A 24,492-nucleotide genomic window follows, 5' to 3' on the forward strand; every position below is an offset into this window, starting at 1 on the left:
TTATATATAGAAAATGAGTAATATTTCTGGTTAGTTTGCTTTCTTTTTGCACTAATGCTAAAGGTTAATGGACTATTTTATCTATTTTTCTTCTCTAGAAGGGAATTTATTCCCTTTTAGTATTCCTATTTTCACAGATTAAAATAATGTGATTATAACAAGATTGTTAAAATATATTTATAAATATATGCTAAATATTTTATATCCATGTTTATTAATTTTCTGTTAATTTGCCTTAATATGTTTATAATTTATTAATATTTATATTTGATATTTCTGTTAAGATTTAAATCATGTTAATCATGCTAATATTTCATGAATATATGCAAAATATCTAAATATAGCTGATATGGCTGAAATATATTTGCATATATGAGTATAAAGAATATATATACATATATATGTATATCATTCCATTGCCATTAAATTTAAATTTTTTCTTATTAGATCCACCTGGGCCACCTTCTTGCCCAGAAGTAAAAGATAAAACAAAGTCTAGCATCTCGCTGGCCTGGAAGCCTCCAGCCAAGGATGGTGGCAGCCCAATCAAAGGATATATTGTAGAAATGCAAGAAGAAGGCACAACTGACTGGAAGAGTGTCAACGAGCCAGACAAACTTCTAACTACCTGTGAATGTGTAGTGCCCAATCTCAAAGAACTCAGGAAGTACAGGTTCAGAGTCAAAGCGGTTAACGAAGCTGGGGAATCTGAGCCAAGCGATACAACTGGGGAAATCCCTGCCACTGATATTCAAGGTACAAGCCCTCCTTCCTCTTTGCCTTACAATGAAATTTAATCAATTCCACATACTGAACATCCATTGGTTTGGGTGGGTTTTTTTTTCTAATGTGACCTTAATCCTATTCTATAATGTTTGGCATTACAGAGGTACCAGAGGTCTTCATTGACATTGGTGCACAGGACTGCCTGGTTTGTAAAGCTGGTTCACAGATTAGGATTCCTGCTGTCATCAAGGGACGCCCAACACCAAAATCATCATGGGAGTTTGATGGAAAGGCAAAGAAGGCAATGAAGGTAAGAAGGTTCTAGTTCTCCTGTGTCTCCCAATGAATCATTGTTGGGAGTATTTCCATTACAACTGTCCTCTTTTCCAATAGGATGGAGTTCATGATATACCTGAAGATGCACAGGTAAGAAACAATAATATTGAAATTATCCAGAATGGTTGACCTCAATGCTAATAATATTTTCTTCAATGGGTATCTATATTTTTTTATGCACAGCTGGAGACTGCTGAAAACTCATCAGTAATTATTATTCCGGAGTGCAAACGAGCTCATACAGGCAAATACAGCATCACAGCCAAGAACAAAGCAGGACAAAAGACTGCAAATTGCAGAGTTAAAGTCATGGGTAAGAAGAGTTTTAAAGTTGCTCTAGAATAAGAGAAAATTCTTTTTAAGCATCTAAGGAACATTGGTAATATTGTGATTTGCCACCAACAGATGCACCCGGTCCACCCAAAGATCTGAAAGTCAGTGACATCACGAGGGGCAGCTGCAGACTTTCATGGAAGATGCCAGATGATGATGGGGGAGACAGAATCAAAGGCTATGTCATTGAAAAGAAGACAATAGATGGAAAAGCTTGGACAAAAGTCAATCCAAACTGCGGAAGCACTTCATTCGTGGTACCTGACCTCATCTCCGAACAACAGTACTTCTTCCGTGTGCGGGCTGAAAACCGTTTTGGTATTGGCCCACCTGTGGAAACCATCCAGAGAACCACAGCTAGAGATCCAATATGTAAGTCTTCAAGTCGGCATTTAAATATCTGCTCAAAACAGAAAGATCTTGTAAATGATAATTAATACTTCCTTTTACTATTTTTAAAGATCCTCCTGACCCTCCAATTAAACTCAAGATTGGCCTGATAACAAAGAACACAGTACACCTGTCTTGGAAACCACCGAAAAATGATGGGGGCTCCCCTGTCACTCACTATCTTGTTGAGTGTCTTGCCTGGGACCCTACCGGGACTAAGAAAGAAGCCTGGAGACAATGCAACAGGCGCGATGTGGAAGAACTGGAATTTACTGTTGAAGATCTCACAGAGGGTGGAGAGTATGAATTCAGAGTGAAAGCTGTCAATGCTGCCGGAGTCAGCAAGCCTTCAGAAACTGTAGGCCCTGTGATCGTCAAAGACCAGACATGTAAGTACCAATGTGCAGCCAGAGAATGCCCTCCTTGTGGCTGCCCCTGTAGATATCCAATACTGCTCAAGCATCAAGAAACTGTACCTGTCCATCACGATCCTATCCTGTGAGCTGAGTGTAGACATGGACACGTTACTCAGTCATTTATTCCACTCCCAAGGATTTAGTGTATTTCCTTACATGTCACCTTTTCCGCACGGGAAGCTGTTTTCATCAGAAGTAGAAAAATTCCTCTGCTTGGTGCCCTAAAGGGGCAAAAAGTAACCATTTGCTTAGCAACTGCCAAAATCTGAACATGTGAGTTTGTTTCCCTGAGAAAAGAGTGTATTCATTTTAGCTAATAAAAATACATGTACAATGTGGTAATGATTGTTCTAATTATCATTACCATTGCCACAACTATATATTTGTTTACTTTTCTCCTCCATGGTTAAGAGGGCTTCCCTCTTCATGTTCCTATACTGGATTTGTGAACAATTGAAAATTGTTTTGCCTCTACATTTGCAGTTTTATTTCTTGAAAGGGAAAATCAGAGTGAACACTGTGATTCCTTCATAACTCTGCATAAATATTAAAGGAAATATGACAGAACTCTCAATTTTTCACTCTGTTCTACCCTCTTCTCAGAATATTCATATGAATGCTGACACCAGATAAGAGGGGGATAATAACTGATATATTGATACATGTAAATCCAATAAAGGATGGTGAATGCATGTATCTGCTCCCCAAAACAGCACAGACAGACCTGTTCTTTTATATTAGGCAGGGTTGGTCTAACTGTTGCAGATTCAAATAGCTTTATGGAACTGTGAATTCTATTTCCTGTCCTTTAGTGTTTCTTGCTTCTAATGACAACTTTTTAAAAAAAAAATTAATCTAGGCCCTCCATCCATTGAACTCAAAGAATTCATGGAAGTTGAAGAAGGAACTGATGTGAACATTGTGGCCAAGGTTAAAGGTGTGCCTTTCCCAACACTCACCTGGTTCAAAGCTCCTCCAAAGAAACCCGACAACAAAGAACCTGTTACCTACGACACCCATGTCAACAAACTGGTGGTGGATGACACGTGCACGCTAGTTATTCCACAGTCTCGCAGGAGTGACACAGCTTTATATACCATCACAGCTGTAAATAATCTGGGAACAGCATCAAAGGAGATGAGACTGAATGTTCTCGGTAAAAGATTGCATGCATTGGGAAAAACAATGAGGTTTTTCTGTTGTTCCTAAATAGTGTTTGGCTTTAAAATCATCTGACTAATAAAGTGTTCTGGCTTTTTTTTTTTTAACTCACTGTAGGTCGTCCTGGCCCTCCAGAGGGTCCTATAAAGTTTGAATCAATTTCAGCAGATCAAATGACCATATCTTGGCTTCCACCTAAAGATGACGGTGGGTCTAAGATTACAAACTATGTCATCGAGAAGAGAGAAGCTAACAGGAAGACATGGGTGCGTGTTTCCAGTGAGCCCAAAGAGTGCATGTACACAATTCCCAAATTGCTAGAGGGTCATGAATATGTATTCAGAATCATGGCTCAGAACAAATATGGCATCGGAGAGCCTCTTGACAGTCAACCTGAAACAGCAAGAAACCTCTTCTGTAAGTAGGACAACATTTTCATGACCATAGCCAATTCTCATCTGGGTCTGTGAACTTCTTACAAATCACTGTGGGGTGTTATTTTGTCACAGCTGTCCCTGGAGCACCAGATAAGCCAACAGTCAGCAGTGTGACTCGTAACTCTATGACTGTTAACTGGGAAGAACCAGAATACGATGGAGGTTCTCCTGTGACTGGATACTGGCTAGAAATGAAAGATACCACTTCAAAGAGATGGAAGAGAGTTAACCGAGATCCTATCAAAGCCATGACTTTGGGTGTTTCTTATAAAGTGACTGGTCTGATTGAAGGTTCAGACTACCAGTTCCGGGTATATGCAATCAACGCTGCTGGTGTGGGACCAGCAAGTCTGCCATCAGACCCAGTGACCGCTAGAGATCCAGTTGGTAAGCTTTGAGCCATTTCTTCGCTTTTTGAGTCTCATTTTCCAACACTATGCTTGGTAAGTCAAGGATACTAATTTATCCTGGATCTTTCCAGCTCCTCCTGGTCCTCCGTTCCCCAAGGTGACGGATTGGACTAAATCATCTGTAGATCTGGAATGGTCTCCACCACTGAAAGATGGTGGGTCCAAGATCACTGGATATATCGTTGAATACAAAGAAGAAGGGAAAGAAGAATGGGAGAAGGTAGGTAACACTGTGTGATAACGAAATACACTGAGTGCACTCAAAATGTCACTGTCTCCATCCAGGTAACTTTTACCTGTATTTGGTAGCTCAAAATATCAAAGCGACATCATCATAACTAATGACACAAAAATCTATTCACATGGTTGAGTTTTTAAAATTAGATATTTAATATTAATTTATCTTTTGGTTATAAAGCCCAAAAAGGTGGAGTGCCTGCAAACAGTATTTTTTTCCCAACAATTTGACAATAACTTAAAAGCATAATTCTTGGTAAATTATTCTAGTCATTGTCTATTAGAATAATATCTGATCCTTAAAACCTGAACTGGCAACAATTTTCCTGGAAAAAGTAGTTAAATAGGCTGCTTGTTATGCTTTAGAAAGCTACCAAAGCAGGAAACTGCAAGGACTGTCTTGGTGATGGCACAGTGATGATTTCTCTCCACCCCACTCCAGGGCAAAGACAAGGAAGTAAGAGGGACGAAACTTGTTGTGACAGGACTAAAAGAAGGGGCTTTGTATAAATTCAGAGTTAGAGCCATCAACATTGCCGGCGTTGGTGAGCCTGGAGAAGCCACAGACATTATTGAAATGAAGGACAGAATTGGTAATTATTACTTCCTCCTGTTATTTCATCCGTACTCAGGGTCCAGGCTGAAAAGTGGAAATGAAATGTATAATTTCCAACTGTTTTCCAGTGTCACCTGACCTTCAGCTGGACGCCAGTGTCAGAGATAGAATTGTAGTCCATGCTGGAGGGGTGATCCGAATCATCGCCTACGTCTCTGGGAAGCCTCCTCCAACTGTCACCTGGAACATGAATGAAAGAGCGTTACCCCAGGAAGCCACGATCGAGACCACAGCCATCAGCTCCTCCATGGTCATCAAGAACTGCCAGAGGAGCCACCAAGGCGTCTATTCTCTTCTTGCCAAAAATGCTGGGGGAGAAAGAAGGAAGACAATCATTGTTGATGTGTTAGGTAAATGCTTTCAGTGTGTCCATGCCGTTTTTTATCTTTTCTTCATGCAAGTTTTTTAAACCAGCCCTTTCTATTATACTTATGACAAAGCCATAGTGTAATAAAAAAAAAAAAACTTTGTTGCAAACATTCTGGAAAAAGAAAAAGGAAAAAATCACCCACAATCCTTGAATGATATTTAGAATTTTTTACAGTTTCTTCCTTTTTCTCCTATGCATATTCCTTATGAATGTGTTTCTATATATAGTTTTATATCCTGTGTTTTATATAACATGTCACCACCAGTATCTTCTGTGTTGTTATGGTTTCCTAAAATATATTTACTTGCAAATGTACATAAATGCTTAATAATTTGCTGGAGATAGTTCCACATTGTTGGACTTTCTCCTCATAATATTCATAACAATTCAAAAACCCCTTAGAGAGTTTCAGTATTCCATTTGAAGCATCGTATTTGGTAGTCCATACTGTGTTTTTAGTTGCTAAGTAAAGTGTTGAACTCTGCTTCAAAGGCAAATGGAAATGCTAGATTAAAAGAAAAGAATATATTTGGCCAAAAAAAAGGGAGATTTATGCACAGTTCATATTCTCCATGAACTTTTCATGCTTTTCCTTGGCTGCTGAGACCAGTGATCCGCTCAGCAAAGGAAACCCTCACACTTCTGCTCTATGCATGTCTCTAGGCACAGCCGTACTGCAAACAGCCAGTTCTCCATTGGGCACATGCGTAGTTAACAAAAAATGTTGTAAGGAAATGAAGTTAATAAGCACAAATCCTAAAGGCTTTTAGGTTATTCTCAAACTCCTAAACACCCTTTTCCCTAACAGTCACTACTTTAATTGGTTTACTTAATAACTTCTCTCTTCTTTGAAATCATTTGAAAATTGTGGGCCTCCTGTGCTACTGACTGATTAGCTGGCCAACTAAGGGGTGGAGAAGGAGAAAGTCACTCCTTCCTTCTCCACCTTGGAAAGTAAACTGGACACAAAACATGGCCTGGCTACTCTTCAGCCCTCTCCTGTGTCCCTCTGCGCGCCTTCTAGCAGCTCTGCCCTGTCTGACCCAAAAGTTCCTTCTATACAGTGATTGGATTCTCCCTTCAGCTTCTACTGAAACAGTGCCCATCCATAACTGTCGGGAATGGTTAGCACTTTTAAACATGGCTAAAAACAGAGAGCAGAGGAAGGACCAATTCAATTGCTAAATACAAATCCTCATTTTCTTCATAATGACATTGTTTTTTCTCCTTAAGAACAGAATGTAGCAAACATTGACTGTTACAGTTCTTCACAAAGTGGCTTGTCCTCTTGCCCTCCTCCTTCCAGATGTGCCAGGACCTGTTGGAATACCCTTCCTCTCTGACAACCTAACCAATGACTCCTGCAAGCTGACATGGTTTTCTCCAGAAGATGATGGAGGCTCTCCGATCACCAACTACGTCATTGAAAAGCGGGAGGCTGACCGCCGGGCATGGACCCCGGTGACATACACAGTGACTCGGCAAAATGCCACCGTCCAGGGTCTCATTGAGGGAAAAGCCTACTTCTTCCGAATTGCAGCTGAGAATAGCATCGGCATGGGCCCATTTGTTGAGACACCCACTGCACTTGTCATCAGAGATCCCATCAGTAAGTAGAATGGTTGGGAAAGGGATTGAGAATATATGCAGCTTACCAAAATCTTTTCTTGCATGCTGAATGAGTTTTAAAATTTTCTCACTTAATGGCATGAACTGAAGCTGAATTATTTTCTCAACTGTAAAATTTCCAGTGCTGGGAGACATTTCCCAAATTACTTACCCTTGATAAACCTCTTTTTATGGTATTTTAAATTTATTTACAAATCGTTTCTTTTTATTCAATGTATTTTCAATGGTAACAGAAAAATGTTATTGAAAAATACAATTGCCCCTGTTAAGTTTGTCTTTAGATTGTGCAGGTGTTGAAGAGCGCCCTCTGCTGTTGTTTTTACTTACTACAGTAAAACCCAATTTAAATTTCTTTATGATCTAAATGTAATGAAAAGGTTTTAATCATTTGCAGATGAGCCAGAATGCTGCAAACAGATGCAAAAGCTTATCAAACTCTGCTGTCTGGATTACCATAGGCTCAAATTCTTTCTTTGTTTTGTTTTGGGGTGTTTTAATTTTTTATTATTTTCCATAAGACAATTTTGTAGGTATACAGATTCCCAATATACCTTCCCTTCCCCCTCCCCATTTTCCACGACCACCAATATGTCCCTGTATCATATTACTACAATAGCATAGTGCTTTAGCAACAGTCACAAGTCCAACATTCTACTGTTTAAATGTATCATGGCATTGTAGCTATAGGCAATGCCAAAAAATCTAGTGTCACATTTCTAAATCTTCTAAATGTGTAATGCACTCAACTTTTGATAAAATAATTCACTCCCCAAAGGAAATATTAATTCTTTTAAAAAAAAACTTTTTAGTGTAATTTTAATGCTTTTAATCAAATGATCGTCAACAAACATAAGGATAAAAGCTCAAATTTGCCTACTTGAATTTGTAACAAACACAATCAAATGAGGAAACAAGAACACTACAGAAAGTATAATTCAAAAGGCAACATTAAAAATATCTGTATACCGAATAATATGTCATTGTCATATTACACACATATAGTAACTTACTTATTTGAGAGGAAAAGTGGCATTTGTTTTTCTGTATCTGGTTATTTCATATTTGTGACAGACAGCCAAATTCCATTCTTTCTATGCCTGAGTAATGGAAATATTAATTCTTAACATGACACTTTTCCCACTTTAATCATACTTGCAGCTGTTCCAGAGCGCCCTGAAGACCTGGAAGTCAAAGAAGTCACTAAAGACAGTGTAACTCTGACTTGGAATCCTCCGAAATATGATGGTGGATCAGAAATTATTAACTATGTACTAGAAAGCCGGCTTATTGGAACTGAGAAGTTCCATAAAGTTACAAGTGATAACTTGCTTAGCAGAAAATACACCATTAAAGGCTTAAAAGAAGGTGACACCTATGAATACCGTGTCAGCGCCGTCAATATTGTGGGACAAGGAAAACCATCTTTTTGTACCAAGCCAATCACTTGTAAAGATGAGCTGGGTATGTACTGCCTACAGCTTATGCTTTGAAAATGTGTTCTTTGTAGATCTGTTGCAAGATGTAACTGAAAGTGATTTGTCTTTATTTATACTTACATATTTTAGCTCCTCCAACACTTGATCTTGACTTCAGAGACAAACTTACAGTTCGCGTTGGGGAAGCTTTTGCCCTCACTGGCCGGTACTCAGGCAAACCAAAGCCCAAGGTCAGTTGGTTCAAAGATGATGCTGATGTACTAGAAGATGATCGCACTCATATAAAGACCACACCCACCACACTTGCTCTTGAGAAGGTCAAAGCCAAGCGTTCCGATTCTGGCAGATACTGCGTGGTAGTGGAGAACAGTACAGGCTCCCGGAAAGGTTTCTGCCAAGTTAATGTTGTTGGTAAGTATTTTGTTTTCTTGAGGGAAAAGTGGATATTCTGTTCTTTGAAAAGCAGAAATAGAAATTATATATCTTGTGCTGTGAATTTTTTTTTTCTGCAGACCGTCCTGGACCACCAGTAGGACCAGTTGTTTTTGATGAGGTGACCAAAGAGTACATGGTTATCTCCTGGAAACCACCTTTAGATGACGGAGGAAGTGAGATTACCAACTACATAATTGAGAAGAAAGAGCTGGGGAAAGACGTTTGGATGCCTGTGACGTCTGCAAGTGCTAAAACAACATGCAAAGTTCCCAAACTACTTGAAGGAAAAGATTATATTTTCCGGATATATGCTGAAAATCTATATGGAATCAGTGATCCTCTGGTGTCTGATTCAATGAAAGCTAAAGATCGTTTCAGTAAGCATTGTGTTTGTTTTGGGTGATTCCATGTTTAATGTGGTTCACATGAAAATGAAGTTTATAACACATTTTGTTCACATTTGCTACAGGGGTTCCTGATGCACCTGAACAGCCAATTGTTACAGAAGTTACCAAGGACTCTGCATTAGTGACCTGGAACAAACCAAATGATGGAGGAAAGCCCATTACAAATTACATTCTGGAAAAGAGAGAAACTATGTCTAAACGATGGGCAAGAGTGACCAAAGAGCCTATCCATCCATACACTAAATTCAGGGTTCCTGATCTACTAGAAGGATGTCAGTATGAATTCCGGGTTTCTGCAGAAAATGAAATTGGTATCGGAGATCCAAGTCCACCGTCCAAACCAATCTTTGCTAAAGATCCAATTGGTACAGTATTGAAGCATTCATTTTGTTTTCATATCACCCAATTTCTTTTCTGCTATAATTCTAATTCTTTTTGGTTACATTTCTTGTACAGCTAAACCTAGTCCCCCAGTGAATCCTGAAGCAGTAGATACAACATGTAATTCAGTTGATCTAACTTGGCAGCCACCACGTCACGATGGTGGTAGCAAGATTCTGGGTTACATTGTTGAGTACCAGAAGGTTGGAGATGAAGAGTGGAGAAGAGCCAACCACACTCCTGAATCATGTCCTGAAACTAAATACAAAGTCACTGGTCTGCGGGATGGTCAGACATATAAGTTCAGAGTCATAGCTGTCAATGAAGCTGGCGAGTCTGATCCAGCTCATGTGCCAGAGCCGGTGCTAGTGAAAGACAGACTTGGTGAGTAAAAGAGTCTCACTTGCATTTGCAAGAAAAAATAGTATCTTCATATGCTTCACTGTAATATGCACTAGTAAATACATTTAAACATGCTGTTTTCCTTTTTTTTTCTAGAACCCCCTGACTTAATACTTGATGCCAACATGGCAAGAGAACAACACATTAAGGTTGGTGACACTCTAAGGCTTAGCGCCATCATCAAAGGAGTGCCATTTCCCAAAGTGACTTGGAAAAAAGAAGACAGAGAGGCTCCAACTAAAGCAAGAATTGATGTCACTCCTGTTGGCAGCAAACTGGAAATTCGTAATGCTGCCCATGAAGATGGTGGAATTTATTCCTTAACAGTGGAGAATCCAGCTGGTTCAAAAACAGTTTCAGTGAAAGTGCTTGTATTAGGTAAGAGTTTAAATGCTTGATAACCTTTGAAAATATTTTTGATGTATTTATTATGAGTTCTTTCTGATCAGGATTAAAACATTCACACAACTACTATTTAATCCTTTTCAGATAAGCCTGGGCCACCCAGAGATCTGGAAGTCAGTGAAATTAGAAAAGATTCTTGTTACCTTACTTGGAAAGAGCCACTGGATGATGGTGGGTCTGTAATTACAAATTATGTGGTCGAGAGGAGAGATGTTGCCAGTGCCCAGTGGTCACCTCTTTCAACTACATCAAAGAAAAAGAGTCACTTGGCTCAACATTTGAATGAAGGCAATCAGTATCTCTTCCGAGTGGCTGCTGAGAACCAGTATGGGCGTGGTCCTTTTGTGGAAACACCTAAACCCATCAAGGCTCTGGATCCCCTTCGTAAGTTGCCTTCTCTGGTACATAACTGTTGCTTGACTGTCTTTGACAGTAATATTTATTCATCAAAATATCTTTTTTTCTAAAAGATCCCCCAGGGCCACCCAAGAATCTGCACCATGTAGATGTTGACAAAACTGAAGTTTCCCTTGTTTGGAATAAGCCAGATCGTGATGGTGGCTCCCCAATCACTGGCTATTTGGTGGAGTATCAGGAAGAAGGTGCCCAAGACTGGATTAAATTCAAGACTGTGACAAATCTAGAGTGTGTGGTTACTGGACTACAACTAGGAAAGACCTATAGATTCCGTGTAAAAGCTGAAAATATCGTGGGTCTTAGTATCCCTGATACAACGATCCCAATAGAATGCCAAGAAAAACTAGGTGATTTTTATTTTTTTTTTCCATCCTTTAAATGACTTACATGGTGAAATCAAACTCTAACTTCCTTCTGTTTACTTTCCAGTACCTCCATCTGTGGAGCTAGATGTGAAATTAATTGAAGGCCTTGTGGTAAAAGCTGGAACTACAGTCAGATTCCCTGCTATCATAAGAGGTGTACCCATTCCTGCTGTAAAGTGGACAAGTGATGGGATTGAGATTAAATCAGATGATCACTACACAGTGGAGACTGACAGCTTTTCATCCGTTCTTACCATTAAGAACTGTTTAAGGAAAGACACTGGGGAATATCAAATCACAGTGTCCAATGCAGCTGGTAGCAAAACAGTACCTGTACATCTTACTGTTCTCGATGTCCCTGGTCCACCAACAGGTCCTATTAATATTCTGGAAGTCACTCCTGAATATATGATCATCTCATGGCAACCACCCAAGGATGATGGTGGAAGCCCTGTGATAAATTATATTGTTGAGAAACAAGACACGAGGAAAGACACCTGGGGTGTTGTCTCTTCAGGAAGCAGTAAGCTGAAATTAAAAGTCCCACACCTGCAAAAAGGCTGTGAATATGTTTTCCGAGTGAAAGCAGAGAATAAGATGGGTGTTGGTCCTCCCCTTGACTCCACACCCACTGTGGCCAAACACAAGTTTAGTCCTCCATCTCCTCCCGGTAAACCAGTGGTTACTGACATCACTGAAAATGCTGCAACAGTATCATGGACCCTGCCAAAGTCTGATGGTGGCAGCCCAATAACTGGCTACTATGTGGAACGTCGGGAAGCAACTGGCAAGTGGGTGAGAGTCAACAAAACACCAACAGCAGACCTGAAGTTCACAGTGACTGGACTCTATGAGGGAAACACCTATGAGTTCAGAGTTTTTGCTGAAAATCTTGCAGGATTAAGCAACCCATCCCCAAGCTCGGACCCAATAAAAGCGTGTCGGCCCATCAAACCACCTGGACCACCTATTAATCCTAAATTAAAAGACAAGACTAAAGAATCAGCTGACTTGGTGTGGACAAAGCCCCTCAGTGATGGTGGCAGCCCCATTCTGGGATATGTAGTAGAATGTCAGAAACCTGGGACCACAAAATGGGACAGGATTAACAAAGATGAACTCATTCGACAATGTGCCTATAGGGTCCCTGGACTCATTGAAGGAAATGAGTACAGATTCCGTATAAAGGCAGCTAATATTGTAGGAGAAGGAGAGCCAAGAGAACTGGCAGAATCTGTGATTGCCAAAGATATCCTGCATCCTCCAGAAGTAGAGCTTGATGTAACTTGTCGTGATGTCATTACCGTTAGAGTGGGCCAGACTATCCGCATTCTTGCTCGAGTCAAAGGCAGGCCTGAACCAGACATAACCTGGTCTAAGGAAGGCAAAGTACTGGTCCGAGAAAAGCGGGTCGACCTAATCCATGATCTACCTCGTGTTGAGTTACAAATTAAAGAAGCTGTTAGAGCAGATCACGGCAAGTATATCATCTCAGCTAAGAACAGCAGCGGACATGCCCAAGGGTCAGCCATTGTGAATGTCCTTGACAGACCCGGACCTTGCCAGAATTTGAAGGTTAGCAATGTAACCAAGGAGAACTGCACAATTTCTTGGGAAAACCCACTAGATAATGGTGGTTCAGAAATAACAAATTTTATAGTAGAATATCGGAAACCAAACCAGAGGGGCTGGTCAATCGTCGCTTCAGATGTCACTAAGAGATTAATCAAAGCCAACCTTCGAGCCAACGATGAGTACTATTTCCGAGTCTGTGCAGAAAATAAAGTAGGTGTTGGGCCAACCATTGAAACAAAAACTCCAATTCTGGCTATTAATCCTATTGACAGGCCAGGGGAGCCAGAAAACCTTCACATTGCAGATAAAGGAAAGACATTTGTCTATCTGAAGTGGCGGCGCCCTGATTATGATGGTGGCAGCCCAAATCTCTCCTACCATGTCGAGAGGAGGCTGAAAGGCTCGACAGACTGGGAAAGAGTACACAAAGGAAGCATTAAAGAAACCCACTACATGGTTGACAAATGTGTTGAAAATCAGATTTACGAGTTTAGAGTACAAACAAAGAATGAAGGTGGGGAAAGTGATTGGGTAAAGACAGAGGAAGTTGTAGTAAAGGAAGACTTGCAGAAACCAGTACTTGATCTGAAATTAAGCGGGGTGCTGACTGTCAAAGCAGGGGACACCATTAGACTTGAGGCAGGTGTTAGAGGCAAACCATTCCCAGAAGTGGTGTGGACCAAGGACAAAGATGCAACTGACTTCACAAGATCACCAAGAGTCAAGATTGATACCAGTGCTGATTCATCTAAATTTTCTCTCACCAAAGCAAGGAGAAGTGATGGTGGGAAATACGTTGTTACAGCAACTAATACAGCTGGCAGTTTTGTGGCCTATGCCACCGTCAATGTTTTAGATAAGCCTGGTCCTGTCAGAAACCTGAAAATCACTGACGTGTCCAGTGACCGGTGTACTATTCGCTGGGATCCACCTGAAGATGATGGCGGTTGTGAAATCCAAAATTACATTCTAGAAAAATGTGAGAGCAAACGAATGGTTTGGTCTACCTATTCTGCTACTGTCTTAACACCAGGCACTACAGTAACACGTCTCATAGAAGGAAATGAATATATTTTCAGAGTCCGGGCAGAAAATAAGATAGGCACCGGACCTCCTACAGAAAGTAAACCAGTCATAGCTAAAACCAAATTTGATAGGCCTGGTCGCCCTGATCCCCCCGAAGTCACCAAAGTCAGCAAAGAAGAGATGACGGTGGTTTGGAGTCCTCCTGAGTATGATGGTGGGAAGTCTATCACAGGATACTACTTGGAGAAAAAGGAAAAGCACTCAGTACGATGGGTCCCTGTTAACAAGAGTGCCATCCCTGAGAGACGTTTGAAAGTACAGAATCTCCTTCCAGGACATGAATATCAGTTCCGTGTCAAAGCAGAAAATGAAATTGGAGTTGGAGAACCAAGCTTGCCATCAAGACCAGTGGTGGCCAAAGACCCCATAGGTAAGACATTCTTGGTCTCTGTTCCATTCTTTGTGTTATGCAAACTATTCATTTTGAGCACGTAGGTGTTAGGTAAGTGCATTAAATCAATAACATTAAAGCCCTGCTTTAGCAAATAGTTTTTCAAATAGATATGCTACCAAATCGACTGAAAGATACAAGAGATTCTGATGTTTATGGATAAAGGTTAAAAAATCATTAATTAAAAAATTAAATGACTGTTTCATTAAGTTAAATTAAATACATAAAGCCATACATAAAAGTATCGCTAGGGGTAGTTAACTATGTGCGCATTTATTCTGCTGTAATTTCTTTTCAGAACCACCTGGTCCACCAACCAATCTCAAAGTGGTTGATACAACCAAAAGTTCCATAACTCTTGGATGGGGAAAACCAGTGTATGATGGAGGTGCACCAATAATTGGATATGTGGTAGAAATGAGACCAAAATTAGCAGATGCATCACCTGATGAAGGTTGGAAGAGATGCAATGCTGCAGCTCAACTTGTTCGCATGGAATTCACTGTCACCAGCTTGGATGAAAACCAAGAATATGAATTCAGGGTTTGTGCCCAAAACCAAGTAGGCATTGGACGCCCAGCAGAACTAAAGGAAGCTATCAAGCCTAAAGAAATCCTTGGTGAGGCCCTCCTTTAGCACATTTCATTTCCTATAACATTTCCCCACATTCTTAAAAGTGAACTAATGGCTTTACCATCATCTACAGAACCTCCAGAGATTGATTTGGATGCGAGCATGAGAAAACTGGTTGTTGTGAGAGCAGGATGCCCTATTCGGCTGTTTGCCATCGTGAGAGGGCGACCAGCCCCTAAAGTCACTTGGCGAAAAGTGGGCATTGATAATGTGGTCAGGAAAGGACAAGTGGATCTGGTTGACACCATGGCCTTCCTCGTCATCCCCAATTCTACCCGTGATGACTCCGGGAAATATTCCTTAACACTCGTCAACCCAGCAGGAGAAAAGGCTGTATTTGTGAATGTCAGAGTATTAGGTGAGTTGCTATCAAGCATCTATCTTTCCCTACATAAAGCAGTTCATGAGGATGTGGAGACAACATATACATCTCTTTATGTGGTTGGTTGCAGATACTCCTGGACCTGTGTCTGATTTAAAAGTTTCAGACGTCACTAAAACCTCATGTCATGTGTCCTGGGCCCCTCCTGAAAATGATGGTGGAAGCCAAGTGACACATTACATTGTGGAAAAACGGGATGCAGAGAGAAAGACGTGGTCAATAGTGAACCCTGAAGTTAAGAAGACAAGCTGCCAAGTGACTAATCTTGTCCCGGGGAATGAGTATTTCTTCCGAGTCACTGCTGTCAATGAGTATGGCCCTGGCGTCCCAACAGATGTCCCCAAACCAGTGCTTGCCTCAGATCCACTAAGTAAGTAATATTTTCTTTCCTCCATTTAACTCCAGTTGCCTGTTTTAGGATGGTCAAGATACCAGTATCATTTCTATTTTAATCTATTAATAAAAGGGATTTAATCTTTACAGAATAGCAGACATCTGCCACAGACTCTTTGCTTTTAATATACTGACCTGTAACATAGTAAATTTCAGATGTACACTCAGAGAGTTGATTTGATTAGGTTACCTTGATAAGCGTCTGCATCACATGTTTCCTCTAGGCGAGCCTGATCCTCCAAGGAAACTAGAAGTGACTGAAATGACAAAGAACAGTGCAACCCTGGCCTGGTTGCCTCCCTTGCGTGATGGAGGCGCAAAAATTGATGGCTATATCATCAGCTACAGAGAAGAAGAACAGCCCGCAGATCGCTGGACAGAGTACTCAGTAGTGAAAGATCTCAGCCTTGTTGTCACAGGCCTCAAGGAAGGAAAGAAATACAAGTTCAGGGTGGCAGCCAGAAATGCCGTCGGAGTCAGTTTGCCGAGAGAGGCTGAAGGAGTCTATGAAGCGAAAGAACAGCTGTGTAAGTACTCACAGCTTCATTTGCATAATGCACCAAAAGCTCTTGATTTCTCTCGATATCTAGATACTTGTCTTCAGGGAATATAGTTGAACAAACACTTGGGAAACATTAGAAGGTAGTAGATTTTACACATTTAAGTCCACAACATGTGGTTTAAAAAAGTAAAACTTTCCAGCATAACATACATACACACAGCCAAAGAAAGATGCTTGAAATGATATCTAGGGTACACCATATCTGATATTTTCTTTCATTCTTTAAAAATATACATTGGGTATAATGCCAACATTAATTTGAACCCAGGATGCACACAGGAATTGAGAAATCACTAGTGTAGTTCCCCATCAGAAGAAATGTAATGCCTAAAAATTAACAGATTTCTCTTTTATCTGTAGTGCCACCAAAGATCCTTATGCCCGAGCAAATTACCATCAAAGCTGGGAAGAAACTCCGAGTTGAAGCCCATGTATATGGAAAGCCTCATCCCATCTGTAAATGGAAAAAAGGAGAAGATGACGTTGTCACATCCAGCCACCTGGCTGTGCACAAGGCAGACACATCTTCCATCCTGATCATAAAGGATGTCACCAGGAAGGACAGTGGCTACTATAGCCTCACAGCAGAGAACAGTTCTGGGGTAGACACTCAGAAAATCAAAGTGATAGTCATGGGTAGGTAAAGGGTGAGACAGATGACCATATAAAGAAAACCTATAACTTCCCCGCCACCCCCACCAACAAATCTTTCATTTCTTTCCTCTCGGTTCATACAGATGCTCCAGGACCCCCTCAGCCTCCATTTGACATTTCTGATATTGATGCTGATGCTTGCTCCCTGTCATGGCACATCCCCCTGGAGGATGGAGGCAGTAGCATCACCAATTACATAGTGGAGAAGTGTGATGTAAGCCGAGGTGACTGGGTCACAGCTCTCGCTTCAGTTACAAAAACATCCTGCAGGGTTGGAAAGCTGATTCCAGGCCAGGAGTATGTTTTCCGGGTCCGTGCTGAAAACCGATTTGGCATTTCAGAGCCTCTCACATCTCCAAAGATGCTTGCTAAGTTCCCATTTGGTAAGTATTTTTCAGGGGAAAACTAAATTTTTTTTTCCTTTCTAATCTATTCTGAAAGACAAAACTGAAATTTTCCTTGACTTCATCTCTAGATGTTCCTAGTGAACCAAAGAATGCCCGAGTCACCAAGGTCAACAAAGACTGCATATTTGTTGCATGGGACAGACCAGACAGTGATGGAGGGAGCCCCATCACTGGTTACTTGATTGAACGCAAAGAGAGGAACAGTTTGCTCTGGGTAAAAGCTAATGATACTCCTGTCCGGTCAACTGAATATCCTTGTGCTGGTCTTGTAGAAGGTCTTGAGTATTCATTCAGAATCTATGCCCTCAACAAAGCTGGATCCAGTCCACCCAGCAAACCAACAGAATATGTAACTGCAAGAACACCAGTTGGTAAGCAATGAATCTTTTGTAGTGTTCTGGAAGCATATTTATAATTTGGAATTTCTGCAAAGTACTATTTCTAGTTACAAATACTCATCTTCCTTATCATGAAATGTACTACATATAGCTCTTGTAAATGCAAAGCAAAGACTAGAAACCGCATACTGATTGTCTGATTATTAACACGGGATGGAGGAAGATGTTTGACATGGTGGCTAAGATGCTGTATGAGGCACCCACATCCCATATTGGGGTGCCTGTAGTCAAGTCCCTGCTCCACTTCTTATCCAGCTTCCTGCTACAGAGCATCCTCAGAGACAGCAGCTAATGGCTCAAGTTCCTGGGTCCCTGCCATTGGCCCAACACCCAGCTATTCAGGGCATTGAGGAGTGAACCAGGCAATGGGAAACTGTTTATTTCCCACCATGTTTCTCTCTTTTTTCAAACAAATAATCTTTTTAACATCTACTTATTTATTTGGTAAAGAATGAAAGACAAAGATCTTCCATCTACTGGCTTACACCTTAGATGACCGTAACAGCTAGGGCTGGGCCAAGTCAAAGCCAGTAACCAGCAGCTTCTTCTAGGTCTCCCACATGGGTGACGGACCCTGGGCACTTGGACCTTCCTCTGTTGCTTTTTCCAGGCATGTTAGCAGGCAGCTTGATCAGAAATGGAGCAGCTGGGACATGAAGCAGCACCCAAATGCGATGCCAATATTGCAAGCAGTGGCTTTTCACAGCCACAACCCTATAAATAGAACCAGCAGGGGAGGGGGCAGGGACAATTTTCATCCTATTGAGCTTATTTAATGGCATGAGGACTTTCAGGAAATATGGAAAGTTTAAATTTCTTCTATTAAGATAAATACTGAGAATCTCTTTTGGTTTTAGATCCGCCTGGGAAACCTGAAGTTATAGATGTCACGAAGAGTACCGTATCCCTCATCTGGGCCCGTCCCAAGCATGATGGAGGAAGCAAAATCATTGGCTATTTCATAGAGGCTTGCAAACTTCCTGGTGATAAGTGGGTACGCTGCAATACTACACCACACCAGATTCCCCAGGAAGAGTACACAGTCACTGGCTTGGAAGAGAATGCTCAGTACCAATTTAGAGCAATTGCCAAGACAGCAGTAAACATCAGCCAGCCTTCGGAACCTTCAGATCCAGTAACTATCCTTGCAGAAAATGGTAAGATTTTGTTGTTTGTTACAATTGAAAATGAGAAGCCTTTGTGGTGTTTAAGTAAAATGAGAGGTACTGGGCCCGGCACAGTAGCCTAGTGGCTATAGTCCTCGCCTTGCACACATCGGGATCCCATATGGGTGCTGGTTCATGACCCAGCTGCCCTGCTTCCCAGTTAGCTCCCTACTTGTGGCCTGGGAAGACAGTATAGGATGGCCCAAAGCCTTGGGACCCTGGGAGACCCAGAAGAAGCTCCTGGCTTGGATCAGCTCAGCTCCAGCTGTTGCAGCCACCTGTGGAATGAACCAGCAAATGGAAGATCTTTCTGTCTCTCTATAAATCTCACTTTCCAATAAAAATAAATAAATCATTTTAAAATGATAGGTACTTCATATACAGACATTAAATTATGGTTATAGACCTAAAAAGCAGGATACCAAACTGTGAGAAATGTATAATTTCAACAAGTTCACAAAATGATAATAAAGAAATGCATCAAGTTCTGATACTAAAAACTTAGGTGTGTTGGAATGATGGGTAATATTTTTTTTTTTTTTGCTATTCTTTCAAAATGACCAAATTTCTATAGTAGACTTCTAACCTTTTATAATGTGTAACTTGCTTGGTTGCAAATAGAGGCTGAAAGGGAGGATTCAGGGATGAAGCAAGTGGAATATTGGTCATGGGCATGAAATTTCAGTTCAGAGAAATAATTGTTAGTGATCCATTGCACAGCACCATGACTACAGTTAACAATAATTTATATATCTCAAAATTGCTGAAAGAGCTGATTTTAAATGTTGGCAACATTGGAAAAAGGGCAGGTAAGATACACAAGTCAAAACATCATGCTGTGCCTAGAATAATTATGTTAATAATAAAGAAGAAAAGTCTTTCTTTATGGAGTCAGAATAAATAAATTTCCTGTTTGTAATTAATAAGAATCACACTACAATAGCTTTGCATGTATTAAACTTTTTTACCTTATGTCTTTGCAGTTCCTCCCAGGATAGACTTGAGTGTGGCTATGAAATCTTTGCTTACTGTGAAAGCTGGTACCAACGTTTGCTTGGATGCTACTGTTTTTGGCAAACCAATGCCAACGGTTTCTTGGAAGAAAGACGGCACACTGCTAAAACCAGCAGAAGGCATTAAGATGGCCATGCAGCGGAACTTGTGCACCTTGGAGCTGTTCAGTGTGAACCGGAAGGACTCAGGAGACTACACCATCACTGCCGAGAATTCAAGCGGTTCCAAATCAGCCACCATTAAACTGAAAGTGCTAGGTAACTAAAGCACTGCCTGAGAATCCTATCTTTTAGCATGGCTGATGAGGTGTAAAAAATTTTTAAATAGTTTGTGAGAAAAATATGAGGACCTTCAAAAAGTTCATGAAAATGAATATTGTAAAACATTATACAAGAATTCCACAATTTTCATGAAACTTTTAAAGCTCCATTTCTCTTAGAAAATGTAAGTTGATATGTAAGAAGTCACTTCAATAAAGTTCTAAGTACAGAAATAATTGTATCACAAAATGGTGGTTTTGAACTGGACAGAGCATTAGAGGTCAGAGAAACCTGTTACCTAATTTAATGTAAGTAAAAGCTAGGATGCTGAAGAATGAAGTGACTTCAAAGGTCAAACAAGAGGTCAGTGACAGTATAAAGACTGCAACCCCTACCTCCAGACCTCCACTATACTATAGTCATGGTCCAGCTCACATGTCACTGAAAGACTTTTTGTTCTTTCAGATAAACCAGGTCCTCCCGCATCTGTTAAAATCAACAAAATGTATTCAGATCGTGCAATGCTTTCATGGGAACCTCCTCTTGAGGACGGGGGCTCAGAAATCACCAACTACATTGTTGACAAACGTGAAACAAGCAGACCCAACTGGGCTCAAGTCTCTGCTACGGTGCCCATCACCAGCTGCACTGTAGAGAAACTCATTGAGGGCCACGAGTATCAGTTCCGGATTTGTGCAGAAAATAAATACGGAGTGGGTGACCCAATCTTCACTGAACCGGCAATCGCTAAAAACCCATATGGTAGGAACATCCTCCTGCAGTGTTTCATTTTCCTCTAAATGGTAGCTTTTAGCTTGAGAAGTTAACTTTTTTGATCCATCTCTGCAGATCCACCTGGACGTTGTGATCCTCCTGTCATTAGCAACATAACCAAAGACCACATGACAGTCAGCTGGAAAGCCCCTGCAGATGACGGTGGCTCACCCATCACTGGCTATCTGGTTGAAAAGAGGGAAACCCAAGCAGTTAACTGGACTAAGGTCAACAGGAAACCTGTTATAGAAAGAACAATAAAAGCAACAGGTCTCCAAGAAGGCACTGAGTATGAATTCCGAGTTACAGCCATAAACAAAGCTGGCCCAGGCAAACCCAGTGATGCCTCCAAAGCTGTATATGCACAAGACCCTCTGTGTAAGTTCTCACAAAAGAAATCTTGCTTCCTAGGTTATTGTCAGCATTGAACACCCAGGAATGAAGTTCTAATGAAATTTTTCTATTATTTACCCTAGATCCTCCTGGCCCACCTGCTTTCCCTAAAGTTTATGACACAACCAGGAGCTCTGTGAGCCTGTCTTGGGGCAAGCCAGCCTATGATGGAGGTAGCCCTATCATTGGTTATCTAGTGGAAGTGAAACGAGTGGACTCTGAAAATTGGGTGAGGTGCAATTTACCACAGAAGCTGCAGAAAACTCGCTTTGATGTTACTGGCCTGATAGAAAATACAGAATATCAATTCCGTGTGTACGCCGTTAATAAGGTTGGATACAGTGACCCCAGTGATGTGCCAGACAAACACTGCCCCAAAGACATCTTAAGTGAGTATTACTTGACAATAAGAAATGACTATTCTTATCAATCATATTAAGAGGTAGAGCAGAACTCCTTTATGCATAGGTGTGTTTGCTTGCAAGCTTTAGTGCGAGTGATTCCAGGAGTACATTTTAGGAGAGCTGGTTTGGAAATGTATGCTATTGTTTAAAAGGACAAATAGAATACAAGGTGATTTGTGGTTTGGAAAGTTTTTCTTATTAATAGAATTCCATGTCTTCAAAAGACTATAAAATATGCAAACTTGATTCGGAGAAAAAGTTTATTTTTTAAGTAATCAATTTTCATTCTAGTATTTTCTCTTCATATCCAGTTTCTCCATAGGATGTAATTAATAGGTTCTCTAGAGTTAACCTCTCTTTACCTTATTTCATATATTCACTTAATTTCCCAGTTGGTTTGAATTATTTTATATAATATTTCTTCCCTGAGTAATTTTTTTCCTATAATAAAAAAAAATGCAAAGCACAAGAGTATCTTCACCAATTATAGAAAAGGGGAAAAAGAAGAGAATCAGGAGCTAGTCAGCTACTTTCTTGTAATGTTTGTGGTGTCTGATAGCATGTGCCACTCACAAAGAGAGGTACAAACCCTGCTGGGAAAATTTGGTTGATCTCAAAACATATTAGAAAGCAGGAAGATCAACAGTTGGTACATAGTACTAAAATAATTTTGATGATTATATTTAAGATGTTTTGCAGAACAAGAAATAGGTTCTAGGGGGGAAATGTTTAAAAATGTATTTGATGAGTGAGAAGGCCAGATATCAAAAGTACACTTGATCATTAAACATTTATTATTTTTAACGTTCCTCAACCCCAAATCAAATAGTTCCACCTGAAGGAGAACTTGATGCTGATCTCCGGAAAACACTCATATTACGTGCTGGAGTTACAATGAGACTGTACGTCCCAGTGAAAGGACGTCCACCTCCAAAGATTACTTGGTCTAAACCAAATGTCAATTTGAGAGAACGGATTGGACTGGACATCAAGTCAACTGATTTTGACACTTTCTTACGCTGTGAAAATGTGAACAAATATGATGCAGGAAAATATATATTGACCTTGGAGAATAGCTGTGGTAAAAAGGAATATACCATAGTCGTGAAAGTACTTGGTAAGTCTGTTTGCAAAAAAGAATTGTAAATGTTTAAAACTAGTGTTGGTAGTTTTTTCACATGCTTATTTCTAACTTACTATTTGACCAGATACTCCCGGGCCACCTGTCAATGTGACTGTTAAGGAAATATCCAAAGACTCTGCTTATATTACCTGGGATCCTCCCATTATTGATGGGGGAAGCCCCATAATAAACTACGTGGTAGAAAAACGCGATGCGGAAAGGAAATCCTGGTCGACAGTGACAACTGAGTGCCCCAAAACAAGCTTCAGGGTATCTAACTTGGAAGAAGGAAAATCATACTTCTTCAGAGTGTTTGCTGAAAATGAATATGGCATTGGGGATCCCGGCGAGACACGTGATGCTGTCAAAGCTTCTGGTGAGCTAAGACCTACCACCCCATCATTTTGAGTGACTTCGTACCTTGGCCATTTGAGACATAGATTGACCATTTTACCTCTTCTCTTTCAGAAACTCCTGGACCAGTTGTAGATCTGAAAGCGCTAACCATAACCAAATCCTCTTGTACCATTGGCTGGAAGAAGCCTCGCAGCGATGGTGGAAGTCGAATTATTGGATATGTAGTCGATTTTATGACAGAAGAAAACAAATGGCAACGAGTTATGAAATCACTAAGCCTACAGTATTCCACAAAAGACTTGAGTGAAGGGAAGCAATACACCTTCAGAGTGAGTGCGGAGAATGAAAATGGTGAAGGAACCCCAAGTGAAATCACTGTTGTGGCAAAGGATGATGTTGGTAAGCCTCATCATATTTATCTTCATTATCCCTTTATGGTGGTCAGAAGGGCATTCTTGAACCCTACCCACAGATTCATCACAAAAAAAAAATCACTAAGAAACTATAACAGTGTGAAAGAGCAGATTGCCTGGTCTTAAAAATAAGGATAATTTTTCTCTGCTGTGTTATAGTGGCACCTGACCTTGACCTAAAGGATCTACCAGACTTGTGCTACTTGGCTAAAGAAAACAGCAACTTCCGTCTTAAGATCCCCATCAAAGGCAAGCCAGCTCCCTCAGTGACCTGGAAGAAAGGGGAAGATCCTCTAGCAACTGACACAAGAGTCAGTGTCGAGTCATCTGCAGTTAACACGACTCTTGTAGTATATGACTGCCAAAAATCTGATGCTGGAAAGTACACCATCACACTTAAAAATGTGGCCGGCACTAAGGAAGGAACTCTTTCTATCAAAGTCGTTGGCAAGCCTGGCATACCCACCGGGCCCATCAAATTCGATGAAGTCACAGCAGAAGCCATGACCTTGAAATGGGGTCCTCCAAAGGATGACGGGGGCTCTGAAATCACCAACTATATTCTGGAGAAGAGAGATTCTGTCAACAACAAGTGGGTGACGTGTGCATCAGCTGTCCAGAAAACCACCTTCAGGATAACCAGACTTCATGAGGGTATGGAATATACCTTCAGGGTCAGTGCTGAAAATAAGTATGGTGTAGGAGAAGGACTAAAATCAGAGCCGATTGTTGCTAAGCATCCATTTGGTAAGTGTCTCAAAGACAAAAAAAAAAAAAAAGGCTTTGTAGTGGAAATGG

General features: G+C 40.7%; 1 protein-coding gene across 5 annotated transcripts in view; it reads left to right on the forward strand.

The window, feature by feature from the left end:
- Window positions 1-24,492, forward strand: part of LOC121168137 (titin) — a 262,883-nt gene that overhangs the window by 186,167 nt on the left and 52,224 nt on the right. For all 5 annotated transcript variants that reach the window (XM_040997939.1, XM_040997940.1, XM_040997941.1 and 2 more), the window contains 38 exons: window positions 448-756; window positions 888-1,036; window positions 1,120-1,152; window positions 1,246-1,375; window positions 1,468-1,767; window positions 1,857-2,174; window positions 3,061-3,357; window positions 3,480-3,779; window positions 3,872-4,186; window positions 4,281-4,429; window positions 4,889-5,039; window positions 5,131-5,412; window positions 6,739-7,041; window positions 8,220-8,522; window positions 8,627-8,908; window positions 9,010-9,309; window positions 9,402-9,704; window positions 9,796-10,104; window positions 10,219-10,500; window positions 10,612-10,911; window positions 10,998-11,291; window positions 11,374-14,340; window positions 14,660-14,980; window positions 15,068-15,352; window positions 15,447-15,746; window positions 15,994-16,296; window positions 16,692-16,967; window positions 17,069-17,368; window positions 17,461-17,763; window positions 18,648-18,947; window positions 19,940-20,227; window positions 20,696-20,992; window positions 21,080-21,382; window positions 21,481-21,786; window positions 22,631-22,918; window positions 23,010-23,300; window positions 23,393-23,680; window positions 23,854-24,441. In XM_040997939.1, coding sequence (XP_040853873.1) covers window positions 448-756; window positions 888-1,036; window positions 1,120-1,152; window positions 1,246-1,375; window positions 1,468-1,767; window positions 1,857-2,174; window positions 3,061-3,357; window positions 3,480-3,779; window positions 3,872-4,186; window positions 4,281-4,429; window positions 4,889-5,039; window positions 5,131-5,412; window positions 6,739-7,041; window positions 8,220-8,522; window positions 8,627-8,908; window positions 9,010-9,309; window positions 9,402-9,704; window positions 9,796-10,104; window positions 10,219-10,500; window positions 10,612-10,911; window positions 10,998-11,291; window positions 11,374-14,340; window positions 14,660-14,980; window positions 15,068-15,352; window positions 15,447-15,746; window positions 15,994-16,296; window positions 16,692-16,967; window positions 17,069-17,368; window positions 17,461-17,763; window positions 18,648-18,947; window positions 19,940-20,227; window positions 20,696-20,992; window positions 21,080-21,382; window positions 21,481-21,786; window positions 22,631-22,918; window positions 23,010-23,300; window positions 23,393-23,680; window positions 23,854-24,441 — 13,413 coding nt within the window. The remainder of the gene's footprint in view (window positions 1-447; window positions 757-887; window positions 1,037-1,119; window positions 1,153-1,245; window positions 1,376-1,467; window positions 1,768-1,856; window positions 2,175-3,060; window positions 3,358-3,479; window positions 3,780-3,871; window positions 4,187-4,280; window positions 4,430-4,888; window positions 5,040-5,130; window positions 5,413-6,738; window positions 7,042-8,219; window positions 8,523-8,626; window positions 8,909-9,009; window positions 9,310-9,401; window positions 9,705-9,795; window positions 10,105-10,218; window positions 10,501-10,611; window positions 10,912-10,997; window positions 11,292-11,373; window positions 14,341-14,659; window positions 14,981-15,067; window positions 15,353-15,446; window positions 15,747-15,993; window positions 16,297-16,691; window positions 16,968-17,068; window positions 17,369-17,460; window positions 17,764-18,647; window positions 18,948-19,939; window positions 20,228-20,695; window positions 20,993-21,079; window positions 21,383-21,480; window positions 21,787-22,630; window positions 22,919-23,009; window positions 23,301-23,392; window positions 23,681-23,853; window positions 24,442-24,492) is intronic.

Source organism: Ochotona curzoniae, unplaced genomic scaffold (assembly GCF_017591425.1).
Source record: "Ochotona curzoniae isolate NIBS_2020 unplaced genomic scaffold, NIBS_Ocur_1.0 patch60, whole genome shotgun sequence".
NCBI classification, from domain to species: domain Eukaryota; kingdom Metazoa; phylum Chordata; class Mammalia; order Lagomorpha; family Ochotonidae; genus Ochotona; species Ochotona curzoniae.